Raw genomic sequence first — 21,012 nt, forward strand, 5'->3', positions numbered from 1 at the left:
TTGTTACCATGAAACTAAAGTATTTATTTAGAGTCTGCCTATAGCTGCCCCAGTCTACTGCAGTGCCAGTCTGCCAGTGTGACAGTTTGAGGCTGTGTTTGTTGACTTTATCTGATCAGCCGTGACCGTAAATAAACAGGGTCCCAGCTGGTCTGAAGTTCCCAGCCAGCTCACTATAACAGGTGTACTATACAACTCTGCAGGGCACAAATATAGTCCAGTCACCCATATTAAATAGCTGTCTATCTCTTACTAGACTATATCTTCTCACAGCTCCTTAGCAGCTCATACTTTAGGTGTACAGTCTTAAACCTACATGATCACAGGTGCACTGTACACGTCTGCAGAGCAGTAAATAGTAGTCCAAGTCACCCATATTAGACAGCTGTGTGTAGATATGTAAAAGTATATCGAACTGTTATCCCACCAAAGTTAACATCCATTGGCATAATACCGGTCGGTTTACTGCAATTTCTCAAGCAATGCTAATTTGGCAAATGATCAACGCATCATTTTCTCCTGGGTTACATGTTGCTGTTACAGCTTACCTTTGCCACTTCTTCTGTGTAAATTATTTTGTCTCTCTGGTCCTGCTAAAAACATAATATCGTAATTGGAACACACCGCGGAATTGCACGGAGAACGGGCGCGTGGTTGGAAGGGGGTGCACTATACCGGCCGAACGAAACACGGCACAATTAACTGCCGCTATGTACCTTTATACATCCCCTGTTGTTCCTTTCTTTCCTGTAAGTAGTTGCACAAAACAAAAATCTGCATGAGCATACAAAAAGTCATGAGAAAATGGGCGTATACTGACAAGAATTTTCATTTAATTTTGGTCCGTCACAACCGCTATGACGTAAAACTTTACTGCTGGCCGTAGCATTAAAAATGGCGGGAAAATGGCGGTGTACGTTCAATTTGACCCATTCAGCTGTAGATCCGGGCGATAATGCAACGGTTCCTCACACTTTTACACGAGTTGTAGGTCACCAAAAGAAATTCAAGATTGCTGTTGAATCATGCTCGTCTTGTGCCGTGAGCACATGTGATTATTATCTACAAATCTGGCGATGAACGTGACAGTGTGTTTGTCCCACGACGAGCTCGCCTGCCCCGAAAATGACCTGAAAACTTTTGGCCTTGTTGTCTTCAAATGCATTGTTATCGATGCTTCGTAAATTATGTATTGGACACCTAGATGTCTGAAGTGTGCATACCTCAGAAATAACTATGGTTGCATGTGTAGATCTCTTTAAGTTCCACTATTTTTAATCGACCGGTATAAGGCTTATGACCGGTATTATGCCAATGCATGTTAGATTTGTGTGACCATTGAGTCTAAGGTTGGAGTAATGATGCACAGATTACATTTCCAAAATACAATAAAAGGGAACAAAGTTTGCTCTTTGTCCATGAATTTCGTTCAGCGATCCTTCAAATATCTAACTGCAGAAAAGGGGTGCAAGAAATATCCATATCAAAAATTTGTCCCACCATAAGTGTGTATCTCTTGTTTTTATATGCTGTCTAAAGAAGAGACCTCTCCAAAATCCTGCCCCTCTGATGACATCTGCTGTCCTTGTACATAATTGCAGTTCCTGTAATGTCCGTATTTCCGCCTGACTGTCGGAACAATGGGAAACTGCCATGTATTATTCATAGCTGCTTTGTGGGGGTGACATTTGTAGGGGGCATGCTGGGGGCATAGGACAATACACGATGCACACGTCAGGTAATACCTGGCACAGGTAATGCATGTACAGTACCTGCATAAAGGACACTGTACACAATACACAACAACACCTGCACAGGTAATACATGTACCTGCATAAGGGACAATACACAATACACAGGTAATACCTGCATGTACACAATACACAGGTAATACCTGCATGTACACAATACACAGGTAACACACCTGGCACAGGTAATACCTGCACAGGTAATACATGTACCTGCATAAGGGACAATACACAATACACAGGTAATACCTGCATGTGCACCTTTACACAGGTAATACCTGGCACAGGTAATACCGGCATGTACACAATACATGTGTAGGTAATACCTGCATGTACACATTACACAGGTAACACACCTGGCACAGGTAATACATGCATTGGCACAAAGCACACTCAGGTACTAGTAATACCTGCATGGGCACCATACTGTATACACAAATAACACCTGCATATGCACTATACACAGGTAACACACCACACAGATAACACCATCATGTGCACAACAGGTAATACACCTGGCACAGGTAATACCTGCATTAGGAACACTGTACACAACACATTGGTAATGCCTGTATGGGGACTGTATAACACACCTTGTAGTTGCACAGGTCATCAGCATGGCACACCTGACACAGGTAACACACCTGACACAGGTAATATCACACACCTGACACAGGTAACACACAACACAACAAACCAACAGGTAACCAACATTACACAGTACAGTACAGACGTGTCCTTACCTTGGCAGCTTCTTCGTGAGTCATTTTCTCAAAGTTCAAGTCGTTGACTCTTAAGATCTGGTCCCCGACGAGGAGACCCTCCTTCTCGGAGAGGCTGTCTGGGTCCACACAGGAGACATAGATCCCCACTCCGTGCTCCCAGCCTCCTCGAATACTGAACCCCATCCCCTCCTTACTACTCGCTGGTTTCTTAATCACAATCTTACGCATGTCCTGTAAGGAATCTGTGGCAAAGTTCTGAGGTTCGTTCGTCTTCTTGTAGGTTTTCGTCTTGAGTTCGGGCTCGGCCGTGGGAGGTCCGAGCGGTTTCCGCGCCATTTCCGGTTCCGATATCGTACTAACCGGCCGGTTTAGGAGTTCGACGCTCCCACGGCTTAGCGGCCGACCGGACGCAACCGGCATGCTGGCCGCGCGGTGGATTCCCGGCGCCTTCGACAGAAACGCCTCCGACGTGTGCATGTCGAACAGCGCCTGGTCGGATTTCGGAATGACCTTCCGTAAAAGCGAGAAAAGTTGTCGTTTCTCCGGCGTGTCCAGCAGAATGCGGAGGTTATAGACAAGGTCGTACACGTTCCGTTTGTAGTGGTAGTCGTTGAGCGCCTGAACGAACTCCTGGCGCTCCGCCTCATCAAGCGAAACGTTCAGGTGGTCGTGAAGCCGGCGCACGTTGCTCGACAACGACCTACGACCCAGGCTCCGCGTCTCCACGTGCAGCATGGGATCACTCCGCTTGGCCGCCATCTTGGATTCTTGGACAAAGAAAAAAGAAACTTGTAAGCAAACCACATGATAAACAACATTGATACCAACTTAGTATGATCCCTTTGCCCTTGTTCCCGGAATGTTGTCAAACTTTTCTTCGTTTACATCAGACATATTTACACAAACATAACATTAAGATATTGCATGTGCATGTACCGATGCAATGAACAGTCATCATCAACCTATGATATACTATCATTAACATAAATAATGTTCTGGTCCCCATGACACTCTGGGAGGTTAAAATTTCCTGCAGACAGGTTAAGACCAACAGGTGCTCTGAAAGGACAGACCTTGCAGGTGTAGGACTAGGAGACTGGATGTGTTACTTCCCACCGTAACAGTGCGCTCTTTTGGCACTACATGTACATGTGTGCAGGGAAGGGAGGGGGGTGCTATGATAGCTTCATGAATCTATCCAATAAAAGAGGTCATTGTGTCATTTCCCCCCATTTCTGTTGTTTGAAACATGCTGTGTACAGAGCTTGAAATCCTGAGTGCATATAATTATGAAACAGGTTAGTGCAGTGGGGCCCAGTAATCATTCACTGATACCGGCACTGTTCCAATTGTACAGTAAACAAGCCCAGGTATCACAGTTGTTACCTGCACTGTTCCATGTACTGTAGTTAAGTGTTGATGTGAGTGGAGCCCCCAGTGGTAAACGAGTCCAGGTATCACTGATGTTACCTGCACAGCTCAAGCCAGGTGTACAGAAGGGTTTGATGTGGGTTTGTGTTCGTTCTACTGATTGTTACCAGCTGTGAATTGCCAGAGAAAGAATCAAAATGGTTCTATAATAGTTTTTCAGTTTGATGTAAGAATTTTTGCCCCCAGACACAAATTAGTTGCCTTGTGTCTGAATTTCGCTTGTTACACTACAGGCATGTAAAAAAATTAGAAAGATTCCAGCTTTTTCATTGGCAGATTTCACAACCTCCAAGTTTAACGATGTTCTGATTTAGGCAAACGAACCTGGCGCTTTGTTTGCTCCAATAGGAGTGGTCCGGCGGTGGTTGAACCTCCTGCATCTATTTATAGAACATGTCTGTACACCATAACACCTGCAATACAGGCAGAGGGCTGTGCTGCACTTGTTAGGCCACACCAATTTAATTTCTTGGTTCACGGATTTTTTCATAAAAAATATGGAGCGAGAGGGCGAAATAAAAATAAAAATAAAAATTGTAAAATGGTTGGGGTAAAGGTAAGGGCTAATGCAAAACGTAAAGAATAAAAAGTTTTCAGCTTGAAAAAAGTACAAAAGTCTATTACTGTACAGTAACAGCACCTGTTCATTGAAAATTACAAAAGTAGTGTCATCTTTTATGTTTGCTACACCAGAAAGTTGGTGAATGGTTTCATTTATGGTGAAAATTTGCTGAGTGGTAATTTTTATTTTTATTTTTTTTTCAAAAAAATAGGAGCGAGCGAATCCGTGAACCAAGACATTAAATTGGTGTGGCCTTATGGTGTGACGAATTGGAAAGCCGTTGCCAGTAAATTTGTCATGTCTATAATATGATTTAGATGACCCAATAAAGACTATAACTCTGAAGTTACAGTGTATAACGGTGACCTGTTGATTTGTTTACCTTAACCTCAGCTTACGGAAACGAGAGTAAACAAACTGCCGCTATGATGTTTACTCATGGCAAGGGGTAAATAAAAATGTCTGCAGTTGGACCGACAGTCTTAGCTGTACCAAAACAATCATGTTTCTTGGACTTTCTCTGAATAATGAAAGAGAATGGGAACATGATTTTCATAAAAGTCACAGAAATTGCGTAGAATTATACGGTTTATATATAATGAATGATTTCGAGCTTGCTTCATGGACATCAATTTCAATTGATGGATTTAGGGGACATCAACACCAGATTGATACAATAAAGAAATCTGAGCTCCATGAGGGTCTGTATGGGGGGGGGGGGGATCCCAACAACACTGAATGAAGTAGCCTAAGTAAAATGATGAAGTAAAATCTAGCTAAAATCAAGGAAGACAATTATTCAAAATTTGGTCTCCTCTTATACGACGGCTTTCCTACAAAACATTATTTGTGGGAAATCACAGTCGAATAGGCTGGCTTATAACGCCTTACAGGAAAGTGTCCTACAGACCCTCCCACTCCTGTCTGTACCCCAACCCCGATACTGCACCAGGCCTGCCCAGCCGATATCTGCACGGATAATGCGGTTATACCCGGAACAAGCCGTAATAAACCCGGTCCGGCCCGTGTGGAGTGATATTAGCATGTTTATTTCCAGAATGCGGCCCGCAGCTAATCTGTACAACAACAATAGAGGCGGAATCCCAGGTGACATTCCGGGAACAATGGCTGAACTGCTACACCCTGCAACAATGTAGCCATTTAATTAATGTAGCCATTACAGCAGCAGGTCGGATTGTTACATTTCACATCAGAACTGCTACAGTTTACGGGATTTAAGGAATCTGGAGGTTCTATTCTAAGATTTGGTTACCAGAGAACCAGAAGGAAGGCGTCAGTTCCGTACATATATCCGATTTTCTCTATTTTGGGGCGGTCGGCGTTCCGCGAACGTAAACGTCATCTTGTAAGCGACGTTCGGGTTTACGTAACGTTACCTGGCGTTCAGCGGGGACGTCAGGCTGCTCACCTGACGTTCCTGACGCACTGCTGAGGTGTGTGAGAGGCTGTAAAACGTCCCACCTGTCGTACGTACCTGTACAGTGACACCTGTCCTGCGCGAGCCCGGGTATAACGGTCCGGGTTGGCGGGCCGGGCCCGATCAGTTACCGGGCGTGTGCGGGAGGGCTGGGCGGCGCGGGGCGGCCCTGGTCCCGCCCAGAGGAGCCGGCATGTCCGTACGGCAGGATCCGGGTGCGATGTCAGGGCAGGGACCGAGGGGAAACCTGCGGGAACATGACGGGAAGCCTGCTAACGCGTCAGGAGACACCTGCGGCACCTGTAGCCTGTACAACCCACTGCGCAACCCGTCTGCGCAGGGCGGATCAGATGACAGCATCACAAGCAGATAGTCTCGCTACCAGGCGGCGCGGAGCAAGGACGTTACACTCGCTACGGCCCTCGCTATTAAAACAGGCAACGTAGAGGAATAGTATAGCCTCGCTACAGCCCTCGCTTCCTGATGATGTGGAGGAAACATGATAGCCTCGCTCTTACGGCTTTTCTGGGGGCTCTGGATGCATCAGCAACACTAGCAAATAGACTCGCTACCAGGCTATGTGAAAGATACCTATTAAAAAAATACAGTACTAACCTAATACATGTATTAGCCTCCCTTCAACTTCAAGACTCGCTTGCTTCCACCGTACGTGAAGGAAACATGATAGCCTCGCTCTTACAGCTTTCCTGGGTGCTGAATGTATCAGCATCACTGGCAGATAGACTGGCTACCAGGCAACGCGGGGATCTTGTAGCTCTAGCCATACATTGTAGATCACCCATGGCCACTTGTGTCAGGATGGCGTTATCAATATCATAAAGGAGCTTTTATATTGATACATGTATCATGTAGTCTCACCTCCAGTAAAAGTAGAGGAAACTGCACCTTTTTGATAATCATGAATCATTTTGCGTTGGGCGCGCCTGCCGTGACCTGGCAGATGTACGGTTTCAGCGCCATTGGCAACTAGCCTCGAGTTTGTTTGTTTGTTTGTTTATTTATTTATCCAGGGGTACATGTCGCCTGGCCGGCGGTTTTCAAAGATCCCTGGGGGGAGTTTTTGTAGCATCATAGATAGTCCACTCACTTGTATTCTGTGCTTATAAACAGGGTAGGTACGGTAGCAGCACCATTGAAAGGGTCACTGACCTCCCCTGTAAGACTACATCCAACAAGACAAGGCACACGTGCCGACCTTCTGTCTTTGCCTAATCTTTTAAGTTATATTTGTTATGTTTCGTAGATATGCTTGTAAAATAAAGGCAAAATAGAGAGAGAAAAAAAAAAAAAACAACTACATTATATTGTTTTAATGAAATGGACACTATTACACTATCATTTTTTATGAAAATTAAGAAAATGCACCGGAAACGGGCTAAGCATGTTTATTATAGAAAGGCAAAATGATTCATCCTAACTTTCCCATAATGAGCTGCCAGACGCGCCGCTCTACGGACTGAAGCGGAACTGCAGCTGAGTAACGTTACAAGTCGAAGGTAACACTTGAGAACAGCGTGATTTCTGTGACATTATCATTTACCTTTTCAATTTTCAGACTGAATATATTTTTCCTCTCTGTTATTATTAAGATTTTACAAAAGTGTTTAATCCGAATACGTGATGGGAAATTATCTATATCATAATGAGTTTAATGAAAGATCAGCCATATGTAAGATAAGAACAAGCGCACATCCGTTAGAAATAGAAAGGGGCCGCTATAAACAGCTCCCTGTCCACGAGAGATTGTGTACATATTGTCCAATGAATGCAGTGGAAAATGAAACACATTTTATCAGTCAGTGTACCCACTATGAAACCGAAAGAAAAACATTATTTCAAACAGTTGCCACAATTTCACCAAGCTTTAATGATCACCAAAAGACTACATTTCTACTAAAAGCACAAAATCCCACCATCATACAGAACTTGGGACAGTTCATTAACCACTGCCTTCAAAGAAGAAGTCAAACCCGACAATAGTATCCATAGTATCATGTAGTTGATTAGACACTAGTTTTATGTACTTACCTCTTTTTAAGTTCTTGAGACTGTGTATGCAATTAGCCCTCGGGCATGATTTTGCAAATAAACAATTATTATTACGGACGGACACCTTTGTTTTGGTCGAATTGTCATGTTCGGGGAGTGATTATGAAGCTATTATCATCATTAAGTTAATTATTATTATCAGTATTGAACATTTCATGTGATCCGATGGAATATCAGGCTGCAGTAACGGCACAACTGCACAGATGTTAGATTTACTGCGAACCAGATTAAGTAGCTAAAAAATGTGCTGCGTGTTGCAAGCTTGCCGCCAGGAGTCGCTTTTGTGCTGTCATTGGTAGGCCTAGGTCACGACAGTGCGTGTAGAAAATACTGTTTCTGTTTCTGTTCACGTTGCGTCCTTGTGTCTGAAGGTGCGTGCACGTGCGCGCGCGTGTGTGTGTGTGCGTGTGTGTGTGTGTGCGCGTGTGTGTGTGTGCGTGCCCGTGTGTGTGGTCTGTACCGCCGTGAAAGGGGCGGGGGAAATACAAGCATCGGACAGTGCAGTGGACGGAAGTTGCACTGAATATTTGGGAGCTGTGGGAGGGGGGCGGGTAACATATACAATTTGTACAACGTAACTTATGACTACAAACCAATTTGACAAACGTTTATGTAACCGTGCAGCTTGAGTTCTGAAAGGCACAACATTCAGTTCGTTTTAGTCCATCTTTTAACAGACCAGCATCAAATAGGGATTGTTCTAATATTAATAAAAAGATGCTGGGAAAATCTCAGTGTTGACTATTACAGTGGGGTTCAAGCACTGCCCGTGCCAAACCGACTATGCAAAATGGCTTTAAGCCTTTTGGCAAAGTGGTTTGCGCGCTGGGTTTGTGATCTGGCAGTCCGGATTATTTGGCACCGATTGGAAACAAGGATATTATTAGATTTAGAGATATTGTTTCTGTCCGTTTTTACGCCTTTCTTACAGTGTAATCATCTGGGGCGTTCTCCCAATGGCATTCTGTTGTATGTTATTAAATGAAAGTTAAGGTTATTGTCCATTAATGTCAATTCAAAGAGCATCCTTCTGTCTTCAGCAGTATCTTATGTCATAACTAGAAACAGAAAAAAGTCTTGTATAACAGCAATTAGGTCACACGACTATGGTTAGTCCAACATTATGTGGATCTTTGTAAAGAAATACAGAAGAGTAAGTCTGTACCCAGGCGCACAGTTTTGGGGGGTGAGTATATGATACTCAGGTGTAAGTTTCCCTGCTGGAAAAAAGGAAATGAGTTGTTGATGCCCGCAGTAACACCCGCCACCTCTCAGGACTGCATCAGGACCAGCAGAGGCTAGCACTGCGAAGACTTATGCCCCAAAGACTTATTGCACGATAATGCACAGATAATACGACCCAATACACATAGCTTTCACAAATGTTGTAACATTATATACATTGGACATGTATCCATCATATGTTTCCATGCACATCACTTGGATTGAGGGATGACTTGTTGGGGGCCAGTAGCCTGATATTTAGCAGGTTTTCAAGTGTAACATTCAGATCATACACCAGACATGTAACATATTACTCTCCTTACCTTGTACTGAAGCTGGCACAGCGCCCACTCAATCCTGATGTCTGGGCAGAACTCACCGTTGCCGTAGCAACCACACAATGACCGACACGACCTCGACCGCCCCGGAGGACACACAGGCTGTTGCCACGGCAACCCAGACTCCTGCCGACAAGCAGCTGTACCCAGCCGTTGCCATGGTAACAACATTTGGCTTACTGGAGTGCTAACGTTGGTGTCTTTACTAATGTTCTCTGGGCATTTCTGTACGGCGTTGATTTGACATGTTTGTATTTGTTTGTTAACTCCCAGTACGGCCCCTGCAACGTGTTTGACCTTCAGCCCGGAAAGGTCAAGTTCTGGTGCCGCTGCGGACTCAGCAAGAAGCAACCCTGGTGCGATGGTATGTCCCAAACACCCCTCAACATATAAATGGTACAGGCCAAACACCCTTCTGCATCTAAATAGTTCTGGCAAAACAACTTTCAGCAGTAAACAGAGCATCTCCAAGATTGGCGGCGCATTGCAACAATGTTATACAAGCTAGTCGTGAACAATTCTTTTAGTATCAACCTCGCTGAAAACTGTACAATGAGTCAGTAAAATGTTGATGACAAATGATGACACATCATATCCAGTTGCTAGAGTAATTGCTATTTGGCATATCTTATTACATGGCAGTCTCACCTTCATGGACAGTGAGGACGTTGTTTTGCATTTCCAGGTTCTCACAAGGGGACAGGTATGACCCCCCTGCGGTGGATGGTACCCCCCAAGCCCCAGAGACTCTACGCCCTCTGTGCCTGCAAGTACACTGCAGACCCCCCCTTCTGCGACGCGACGCACACCAACCTCCCCTGCGAGGTACTGCAGCGGCAGGGGGCGTGCATGCACAAGGACGGACACGACAAAGCCACAAAACTCTGCACCGGGTGTGGCTGGGTTCCGGACTTCTGACAGGACACCTACTGACAGGGTTAAGAACTGCAGCAACAGGACACCTACTGGCAGGGTTTAGTACTGCAGCAACGGGACACCTACTGGACAGGGCTGGTACTGCAGCAACAGGACACCTACTGGCAGGGTTTAGTACTGCAGCAACAGGACACCTACTGGCAGGGTTTAGTACTGCAGCAACAGGACACCTACTGACAGGGTTTAGTACTGCAGCAACAGGACACCTACTGGCAGGGTTTAGTACTGCAGCAACAGGACACCTACTGGCAGGGTTTAGTACTGCAGCAACAGGACACCTACTGGCAGGGTTTGGTACTGCAGCAATGGGACACCTACTGGCAGGGTTTGGTACTGCAGCAACAGGACACCTACTGGCAGGGTTTAGTACTGCAGCAACGGGACACCTACTGGCAGGGTTTAGTACTGCAGCAACAGAACTAGCTCTAGAAGAATTCCCAGTTTTCTCAGAAGATGACAATCGGAGTGAAGAGTGCAAGTCGGATGATGTTTCTGTATCCATACCAAGTTGATGTCATGTTCGATATATTATATAACAGAATTTAAATAAAATATTTACATTTGTATTTATTTACTTAGATAAATAAACTGTGAATGAATTTGGTTTGAATTTTGCAGCTGCACTTGAATTATCCCCACCTGACCAGGCCTAACCTAATTATAAAGACAGAGAAACAACAAACACAGACACACACAAAGTGGTTATGAGGGTCGCCCCTCGTTTCTTGGACTGTGAAATTATAACAAACCCACAATCCTCCTGATGTACCCATAATCCCCTACTGTACCCATAATCCTTCTGATACAGTCTACCAGAGTTAAGAAAAATATCCTGAATATTGGTGATCTCTAAGCAGCAGAATAAGTTAATTTGAGTTGAATTAAAAATACAACACTCAAAATTCAAAGAAAACCCTGTACAATAGTGCCTACATCATGCCTGTGCACAGGAGAGCATCATTCCACATCTCACCTTTAGTTAGTCTGCCTCTACATACTTCCTAACGAAAGTCAACCAACCCACAGCCCCGCCCCTAGCAACAGGGTGGGTTCAGAACCCACGTCCCTGCCCTGAGCACAAGGGTGGGTTCAGAACCCACGTCCCTGCCCTGAGCACAAGGGTGGGTTCAGAACCCACGTCCCTGCCCTGAGCACAAGGGTGGGTTCAGAACCCACGTCCCTGCCCTGAGCACAAGGGTGGGTTCAGAACCCACGTCCCTGCCCTGAGCACAAGGGTGGGTTCAGAACCCACGTCCCTGCCCTGAGCACAAGGGTGGGTTCAGAACCCACGTCCCTGCCCTGAGCACAAGGGTGGGTTCAGAACCCACGTCCCTGCCCTGAGCACAAGGGTGGGTTCAGAACCCACTTCCCTGCCCTGAGCACAATGTGGGTTCAGAACCCACGTCCCTGCCCTGAGCACAAGGGTGGGTTCAGAACCCACGCAACTGCCCTGAGCACAAGGGTGGGTTCAGAACCCACGTCCCTGCCCTGAGCACAAGGGTGGGTTCAGAACCCACACCCCTGCCCTGAGCACAATGTGGGTTCAGAACCCACGTCCCTGCCCTGAGCACAAGGGTGGGTTCAGAACCCACGTCCCTGCCCCTTGCAACAGGGTGGGTTCAGAACCCACGTCCCTGCCCTGAGCACAAGGGTGGGTTCAGAACCCACGTCCCTGCCCTGAGCACAAGGGTGGGTTCAGAACCCACGTCCCTGCCCTAAGCACAAGGGTGAGTTCAGAACCCACGTCCCTGCCCTGAGCACAATGTGGGTCGGTTCAGAACCCACGTCCCTGCCCTGAGCACAAGGGTGAGTTCAGAACCCACGTCCCTGCCCTGAGCACAAGGGTGGGTTCAGAACCCACGTCCCTGCCCTGAGCACAAGGGTGGGTTCAGAACCCACGTCCCTGCCCTGAGCACAATGTGGGTCGGTTCAGAACCCACGTCCCTGCCCTGAGCACAAGGGTGGGTTCAGAACCCACGCCCCTGCCCTGAGCACAATGTGGGTTCAGAATAGCAGTAAATACATGACTAAGTTATGCAACTGGCCGTGAGCCCCTCATTATGAAAATACTGAAACTTATCATTACTATATACAGATGAGGATAGAAGTGAATCCATTTAAATGTTTAAAAAAAACTCAGTCCACCGGGATCCACTGCCACATTCCCATTGCTTACACAGAATGTGGCAAATCTACTTGCATAATTAGAATCTCTGCATAATTTCTGTGTGCAAAGTTGTAGTTTTCAGTGATGGTCAGAAATAAAAACATCCAGTTTTGTCTGCAGAACAGTAAGAAGTCTTAGAGTCAAATGCACAGCAAACACAGGACTACATAAAGGCTGGTACAGAATAATGTACAATATTGCAAATTGTTTTGTCTCAGAGTGAAAATTTTCTAAAACATCAGGTCATGACTGCATGCTAAAACAACTTTGTTCAGGTACAAATCTGGTCATACATAACAAATATGGCCATGCAGTACATATATGGTGATATAGTACAAATATGGCCATGCTGTACAAATATGGTCATACAGTACTAATATGGCCATGATGTACAAATATGGTCATACAGTACAAATATGGCCATGCAGTACAAATACGGTCATACGGTACAAATATGGCCATGTTATACAAGGGTATGGGCAGAACCAATTTCCACAAATCCAAGTTCTCAGTGATTTTCCCAGCTGTTGTGAGTGAACATCACCCACAATGCCCTGTTACGGTGCCATCATGACAAAGTTAAAGTAGCACCGCAGCTGGTTTAGTCCCTGTGAGAAGCGAACAACACACAGTCGGCACATCCCACACAGTCGGCACATCCCTACAAAAGGAACAGAGTGTGCTGTTTCACACCCCCTTGACACAATCCCCCCCTTGTTGGTGTCAGCTGCATTCTGCTCCTCCTGTCACCGAGAACCTCTGGTTATGGCAGTCTGAACCACTGGCAAACCCACAGAAGGGCCACAAACCGACCTTTCTGGCTTAAAAATTTCCACATACTCATTGCAGTCTTCTCAAACCTAATATTCACACAGCAAGCCCACATTCCTTCGTTTGAGCAGCTAATTGCTTGAGTCAGTTTCAGTGGCTCATAAAATCATGTAAAAGTTATTTCTAAGATCATGTCGCTTACCCCTTAAAAAGTCAATGTTTAAGGAGTTCATTCTTGAATCAGTTCACACCATCAAGAAGAAAATCCTCCCCAAAGCAGGACAGTCTCCAAGAGACAAGTTAACATCACAGACCATTGAATTATTAGCAGTACTGGAAGTCAAGAGCATTTCCTGGAGGTTTCCCACTCATGTGTGGCCTGTAGTACTGAAGTCAGGTGTTTCCTGGAAGTTCCCACTCATGTGTGGCCTGTAGTACTGAAGTCTGGTGTTTCCTGGAAGTTCCCACTCATGAATGGCCAGCAGTACAAAAGTCTGGTGTTTCCTGGAAGTTCCCACTCATGAATGACCGGTAGTACTGAAGTCTGGTGTTTCCTAGAAGTTCCCACTCATAAATGGCCGGTAGTACTGAAGTCTGGTGTTTCCTGGAAGTTCCTCACTCATGAATGGCCAGTAGCACAGAAGTCTGGTGTTTCCTGGAAGTTCCCACTCATGAATGGCCAGCAGTACTGAAGTCTGGTGTTTCCTGGAAGTTCCCAACCATGTGTGGCCAGTAGTACTGAAGTCTGGTGTTTCCTGGAAGTTCCCAACCATGTGTGGCCAGTAGTACTGAAGTCTGGTGTTTCCTGGAAGTTCCCAACCATGTGTGGCCAGTAGTACTGAAGTCTGGTGTTTCCTGGAAGTTCCCCACACATGTATGGCCAGTGGTACTGAAGTCTGGTGTTTCCTGGAAGTTCCCCACTCATGACTGGCCAGTACTGAAGTCTGTGGTGTTTCCTATTAGTGTTTCTCACAGAGCATAGTTGCACAAAACAACATTGTCCAGCTGAATTGCACCATTGTTTCTGGTATGCAGAATTGCACATCAGTAGAGGAGCCGTATTGCAGCATTCTGATGTTATCCAGTCCCTTCTAGCACCAGCAGGTTATATTCGCAGCAGCGTTGGCTTCGGTTAGTCAGAGTCGATTAGTCTATTTGTAGTCATTCAAAAGACATGAGGTTTGTTGGCCCCTGTTTCTGCCCCCCTTTGGTAGCTTCCCCCAGGTGCTGGGACCACAGGTGGGCATTCAGCTGGCTCCCTGCCTGGAACTTGTAGGTGTTTCCTAGAAAATACAGAATACAAACTGTCAGCTGGAACTTGTAGGTGTTTCCTGGAAAATACAGAACACAAACAGTCAGCTGGAACTTGTAGGTGTTTCCTAGAAAATACAGAACACAAACTGTCAGCTGGAACATGTAGGTGTTTCCTAGAAAATACAGAACACAAACAGTCAGATGGAACTTGTCGGTGTTCCCTGGAAAATACAGAACACATATAACTGTCAGCTGGCTCCCTGCCTGGAACTTGTAGGTGTTCCCTGGAAAATACAGAACACAAACAGTCAGCTGGAACTTGTAGGTGTTCCCTGGAAAATACAGAACACAAACAGTCACCGACAGATGGAACTTGTAGGTGTTTCCTGGAAAATACAGAACACAAACAGTCAGCTGGAACTTGTAGGTGTTTCCTAGAAAATACAGAACACAAACAGTCAGCTGGAACTTGTAGGTGTTTCCTGGAAAATACAGAACACAAACTGTCAGCTGGAACCTGTAGGTGTTTCCCGGAAAATACAGAACACAAACTGTCACCTGGCTCCCTGTCTAGAACTGAAAAATAAAGATAAGAACAATTGACTGGCCAATCGGCAACCAAGGACACCATAGACTGGCCTATCAGCACCAAGGACAGGACTGGTTGGCCAATCAGCACCAAGGACAGGACTGACTGACTAAACAGCACCAGGTAAAGGTCAGATTGGCCAATCAGCACTAAGGACAGGACTGGCTGACCAATCAGCATCAAGGTCAGGATCAATCAGTTGGTGGTCAATGAGTTTTGTCCTGATTGTTCAATGGATTGGCCAATCAGCACCAAGCCAATGTTCTTAGAAAGACTCTGGCAGATTCCAATATTGACATCCAAGTTCTGCACAAGGCACAAACAAAAGATGGAGACTTGAAGATGTCACCTTTGTCTGAGTCTGTGAGAAGGAAGACGTCGGGCTGGACTGGGTTGTCTCCTCGGATCACCATCCAGCCGACAACGGACACGATCTTCCCTGGGGTCGACTTGAACTGTACAGGAACACATAAAAAACACATTAAAGCACACACGCACACACACACACACTAACAGTTACACGCACGCACGCACACACACACACACACACACACACACACACACACACACACACTAACACACACACATACACACGCACACGCACACACACACACATGCACACACAGACACTAAACCATCCAGCTGACCACCGACACGATCTTCCCTGGGGTCGACTTGAACTGCAGGAACACATAAAACATTATACTAACCATGGCTAACTAACACTCTAAAGGGTGCACATGGGGTTTATAGAGGCTGTGCTAATGGTGCACACCCTGAGGGTGTATATGGGGTTTGTAAGGCTTGCGCTAAGGGAGCACACCCTGAGGGTGCATATGGGGTTTGTAAGGCTTGTGCTAAGGGAGCACACCCTGAGGGTGCAAATGGGGTTTGTAGAGTTTTTGCTAAGGGTGCACATGGTGAGGGTGCACATGGGGTTTGTAGAGTTTTTGCTAAGGGTGCACATGGTGAGGGTGCATATGGGGTTTGTACTGCCTCTGTTTAGTCCCAGGTAAGTCAGGCATACTTACATGGTGCCTGTCCTGTCCCCGCAGTGATTTTGCAGCATAGTAGATCAGCGATGTTCCCCATAACGCCACCCAGTACCGCGTCCACGGCGCCACGCGAGGCTTGCTGCCGTTCTTCAGTATCGTCTTACGTCTCAAGAACCCTAGGAAAGTGTCAAATTACAACATTACATCTGCAACAAGAGAAATATACAGTACAATATAAAACATATGCCAAAAACTAAGATTGCGATGCACAGTTTTCTATCTTACAAGCTATATAGAATTGACCATCTTTGCCCTTTACCCCCTACTGCAAAGTATTTGCTTTAAATCAACATTTTGCACTTTTTGTAAGACTTACAACATAACTATTAAAGACCTTCCTGCAGACTCAGTCTATTCCCAGACAGGAAGCTGCAGTGCTAGCTGCAGGGGCTAGAGGGAGCTGCTACGCTGTATTGTACCCACCTTGTATAGGAAACTGGGAAGCTGCCACATCTCGGGGTGAGTCGGACTCCGGACTCTCACAGTAGGGGCTGCAGGGAGGAGGATGTGTGATCAACTGGTATCATAGCAACAGATGGGGAGGAGGTGTGATCAAACGGTACCATAGCAACAGATGGGGAGGAGGTGTGATCAACTGGTATCATAGCAACAGATGGGGAGGATGTGTGATCAACTGGTATCATAGCAACAGATGGGGAGGTGTGTGATCAACTGGTATCATAGCAACAGATGGGGAGGTGTGTGATCAACTGGTATCATAGCAACAGATGGGGAGGGTGTGTGGTCAACTGGTATCATAGCAACAGATGGGGAGGATGTGTGATCAACTGGTATCATAGCAACAGATGAGGAGGAGGTGTGATCAACTGGTACCATAGCAACAGATGGGGAGGATGTGTGATCAACTGGTACCATAGCAACAGATGGGGAGGATGTGTGATCAAACGGTACCATAGCAACAGATAGGGAGGATGTGTGATCAACTGGTATCATAGCAACAGATGGGGAGGATGCGTGATCAACTGGTACCATTATAGCAACAGATGGGGAGGATGTGTGATCAACTGGTAACATAGCAACAGATGGGGAGGATGTGTGATCAAACTGGTATCATAGCAACAGATCGGGAGGATGTGTGATCAACTGGTAACAAGCAACAGATGGGGAGGATGTGCGATCAACTGGTACCATAGCAACAGACGAGGGGATGTATATAGTACTTTATCTTCCCATACATCAGAAATCCCAAATCCTAAAACCCCATGCACATCCTTGTGACTCACCTGTCCGGGTTGAAGACCTCTTGCTCATCACTGACCTCTGACCCCTCACTGCTCCCTGCAATGACAAATCACACTCATGTTACAGGAAAACCCCATGTAGAGCCTCCAGCTGTCACAAACCCACTCAACCCCCATGTACATCCCCATCCTGACAAGTCAGCCTTTTGTCCCGTTTGAAGATCTGGAACTAGCCTGTAGAACTATATAACAGTGTTGGGGAGTCCTGCAAACCTTCAGAAAGTATTTTTTGGCACTTTTGGTTCTGAACGTCTAATTATTAGTTACCTCCATGTTTCTGACTGTTTGAGTTACGTGGCTCGAAATTCATTTTTGGGATTAGGTGCACTGGTGCACCCAGCTTAAAAAAATTGGGCGCACTAAAAAGATTTTGGGTGCACCACTTAAGTTTAAGTAATAACTTAATGATAAAACTTAGTTACAAGCTATCAAATTCTTAAACAAGTACCATGACAGACATTTTTTATCATCTTTCTAACTTAGATGTCAAGAATATGTTGCATACTAGTATGTGTATGTGTACTTTGATATCTTTACATACATAAACCTAAGAAAATATTTGGGTGCACCCTGTGCACCCACAGAAAATAATTGGGTGCACAGCTCCAATTGTGGGTGCACCTGGGTGCACGTGGGTGCACATGCAACCCGTATTTCGAGCCCTGAGTTACATGGCCACAATCAGGTGCTACAGTGGAGACATCAGCTGTTCTAACCAACACAGAGAGGTTGTTATAGTGGCCAGGAGCCATGTCTCTTCTTATGGGTTCCCCTCGGCGTCATGCCACACAAAAACATTTCCTAAAGTACATTTTACTTAATATACTCACACATTTATCTAATATACTCTTACATTTATTTACTGTACCAAACCAGGCGGCAGTCAGTAGCTGGATATTGTTAGTGCGTGGGGGAAACAGTAGTGGCAAGGATGTTCTGTAAGCTACCAGCAAGAAACGCTGGTCACTGTCAGTCGGTCATTTTGTGATACACACTTTGGGTCTGTTCCTGAGAAAGGTCCACTCCATTTAAAGATGAAGTCAGATTCTTTACATCATATAATGCCTATATATCCGAGGACAGAGTGTGAACATGTATCCAACTGATCCTGCAAAACAATACTGGAGATTCCAGTCTGGGAGGGATTCAAATGTTTTGTTTTTCCAACTCCAGTGACCAGAGTTACCAGCTGTAAGTGTCTGAGCACCAATTGTCGTGAGTCGGTCTTGTGTGGTGGGAAGTCAGTCACTACGCTAAGGAAGGTGACTTCAGAAAGCTTCTCCTGTTCTGCATATCCGTATAAAAAATCTGCCTAACTCCACAACAAAGCCCCCACACACTACAGGTAGTAGTAGTTGCTGTAGGGCAATGACCCTAATTGACGCAGGCGCAGAAGGCCCAAAACGAGTCCCTACAGTATTTTAGCCTATTTTCGACTTTTAGCAGGAAAATGTAAGTACATTTCATATTGGTGAGACAGTGTAGGTTGCAGATGTTCAGATTCGGCCAAAAAACTAGGTTTTGGTCCATCTTTTCGGCCTGTGGTGACCCCTAATTTCAAGTGCTGAGTCCCAAAAATGACGTCATGATTAGCAAGATGGCGGCAAGGTTTGACCGCTGGAATAGTTGCACTGGCCAGAAAGTTTAAATATTAGACTTTTGGACACTTGAGATAGCGGGCTGCTGTGTGGGGTGAGTTCTTATGACCTGGAATGTTCACGGATGAGATTATGACACCCTGAACCCTGAATATGTAGATTTGTATTAGTGGTAAATGCTCTGTAGTAATGCTGCAGACATGGGGAATCCGCCTAACTCTACAAAAGTGAACATTTTGCTTACTGAGACTGATCCACAGTTGTTTTCAACATCCTGATTTCTTATACTAGCTAGTGATATATCAACTATATTCTCTTTCAGAAACTGCAGTTTAGTAGCTTTATTGAACAACAGGAACAAGTTTTATTATATATAGAGGCTACTGCAGCAAACTGGTGCTACTCATGGTATAGATAATTACGAGAGGGAGGTCAAACATACCAAAAAAAAAAAAAAAAAAAAATTACAGCAGCTCTGGATCAGAACATCTTTCTTTTTGTGTAGTTTTGGTATGTCTGACCTCACGGAATATCGAGAATGGCTTTTATCAACACAGATGAACTTTCAAGTTAGAATTATTACCAACAGCAGCTGCTAAAATTTCTGTCCACTGAAACCATTAAAGTTAAACTGTTAATGGCTGAAACTGCAATCTGCCTAACTCCACAACAACAGCCCCACACTGTTAATAAGTCGGAGCCAGAACTGATGATTTTTCTGACTGCAGAATGACGACGGAACTAACCTGGTGCTGAGGTGTGCACAAGGAGAGAAATCAGCAGGATTAGAAGAAAGGATCAGATTTTGATTCACAAATCTCAAATCAGATCAAACGGATTAAATCGTGCAGCAGAACAATTAGCAAAGTGCCTTGATCAGCAATCAGGATTAGAAGAAGAAATGCACAGATCTCAAAATCAGACCAAACGTGCAGCAACAAAATTAGCAAAGTGATTAATCTTTAATTAGTCTGAGTATGATTGGGCAAAGCGAGGAACACTCTGATCCTGACGAACCTCCGTGGTGGTACGGGAAGCCGATCGCCGGCAGACACCAGAGGCACGGCGAGGTCAGGCGCCGCGCCGTCCGCGGGAAAAGGTAGCCGGCAACGGGAGGGGGGTCATCCTCCGGGGGGGTACCGGGGGAGGGGGGCAGGAGGGGGGACCCCCCGCAGGACTGGCTACGGGGGCGAGGGGGGCGCAGTCTCCTCGGGCGGACATGCAGGGGGGGAGAGACGGGTCGGACCACCCTCCGCGGGGGGGCTGCAGGGGAACAAACCGCCGTCACTACTGTTGCCATGACAACACTCATCGTCATGGTAACAAACAGGCATCACGGCAAACGGTTATCTCATTTAGTTTACAAAATCAGCTCATTCTGACCTTACTAGCAGATATCGTAACATGTTTCAGTCCAGTTCTCTTGTCAGTCAAGATGAGTGGAGAAGGGCAAAGGTTAGAGGTTGACTTTGACTTTGAAAGGGCAGACGTTATGGTAAGATCATAGGGCAGAGGTTAGAGATTATGGAATGAAAGACAGAGGTAAGAGGTTATGCTAAGGGCAGAGGCTAGAGGTTAAGGTACATGTAGGGTCCTTGACATGGGAGTAACAGGGCAATGTGCAATGTTTAACAGGGAAGCAGGTTGACTGGAGAAGGGGGGCATTCAGGGGTTATATGTCAAGGACAAAGGTTAGAGGTTATGGTGGGGAGGGCAGAGGTTAGAGGTTATATTAAGGGCAGAGGTTAGAGGTTAGAGTTTCATGAGCACTGGGAATAACAGTGCAATGTGCCATGTTTACCAGGGAAGCAGGGTGACACCAGCACAGGACACAACCCAGCAAC

General features: G+C 45.7%; 3 protein-coding genes across 14 annotated transcripts in view; 1 reads left to right on the forward strand and 2 right to left on the reverse strand.

Moving 5' to 3' along the window:
* LOC118420829 (whirlin-like) overlaps window positions 1-6,254 on the reverse strand; it is a 34,595-nt gene extending 28,341 nt beyond the window's left edge. For 7 of the 10 annotated variants that reach the window (XM_035827855.1, XM_035827854.1, XM_035827852.1 and 4 more), the window contains exons 1-2: window positions 5,962-6,253; window positions 2,492-3,240 (exon numbers count right to left, since the gene is read on the reverse strand). In XM_035827855.1, the coding sequence (XP_035683748.1) occupies window positions 2,492-3,232 (741 nt within the window). In that variant the 5' untranslated portion in view covers window positions 3,233-3,240; window positions 5,962-6,253. Of the gene's footprint in view, window positions 1-2,491; window positions 3,241-5,961 lie in introns of all 10 variants that reach the window. The other 3 variants (XM_035827860.1, XM_035827859.1, XM_035827850.1) reach the window with 2 other exon arrangements.
* Window positions 6,255-9,533: 3,279 nt separating this feature from the next.
* Window positions 9,534-10,462, forward strand: LOC118421679 (CDGSH iron-sulfur domain-containing protein 3, mitochondrial-like). The gene is made up of 3 exons (XM_035829131.1): window positions 9,534-9,697; window positions 9,810-9,900; window positions 10,222-10,462. The coding sequence occupies exons 1-3, from the start codon at window positions 9,599-9,601 to the stop codon at window positions 10,452-10,454; spliced, it is 423 nt and encodes a 140-aa protein (XP_035685024.1). The 5' UTR covers window positions 9,534-9,598; the 3' UTR covers window positions 10,455-10,462.
* A 704-nt stretch (window positions 10,463-11,166) lies between these two features.
* The window catches only part of LOC118421677 (ras-specific guanine nucleotide-releasing factor RalGPS2-like), a 93,935-nt gene continuing 84,089 nt past the window's right edge, over window positions 11,167-21,012 (reverse strand). For 2 of the 3 annotated variants that reach the window (XM_035829125.1, XM_035829126.1), the window contains 6 exons: window positions 20,186-20,431; window positions 17,553-17,607; window positions 16,732-16,799; window positions 16,285-16,424; window positions 15,603-15,708; window positions 11,167-14,693 (listed from right to left, as the gene is read on the reverse strand). In XM_035829125.1, coding sequence (XP_035685018.1) covers window positions 14,572-14,693; window positions 15,603-15,708; window positions 16,285-16,424; window positions 16,732-16,799; window positions 17,553-17,607; window positions 20,186-20,431 — 737 coding nt within the window. In that variant the 3' untranslated portion in view covers window positions 11,167-14,571. The remainder of the gene's footprint in view (window positions 14,694-15,602; window positions 15,709-16,284; window positions 16,425-16,731; window positions 16,800-17,552; window positions 17,608-20,185; window positions 20,432-21,012) is intronic. The other variant, XM_035829127.1, reaches the window with a different exon arrangement.

Source organism: Branchiostoma floridae, chromosome 8 (assembly GCF_000003815.2).
Source record: "Branchiostoma floridae strain S238N-H82 chromosome 8, Bfl_VNyyK, whole genome shotgun sequence".
Classification (NCBI taxonomy): Eukaryota; Metazoa; Chordata; class Leptocardii; order Amphioxiformes; family Branchiostomatidae; genus Branchiostoma; species Branchiostoma floridae.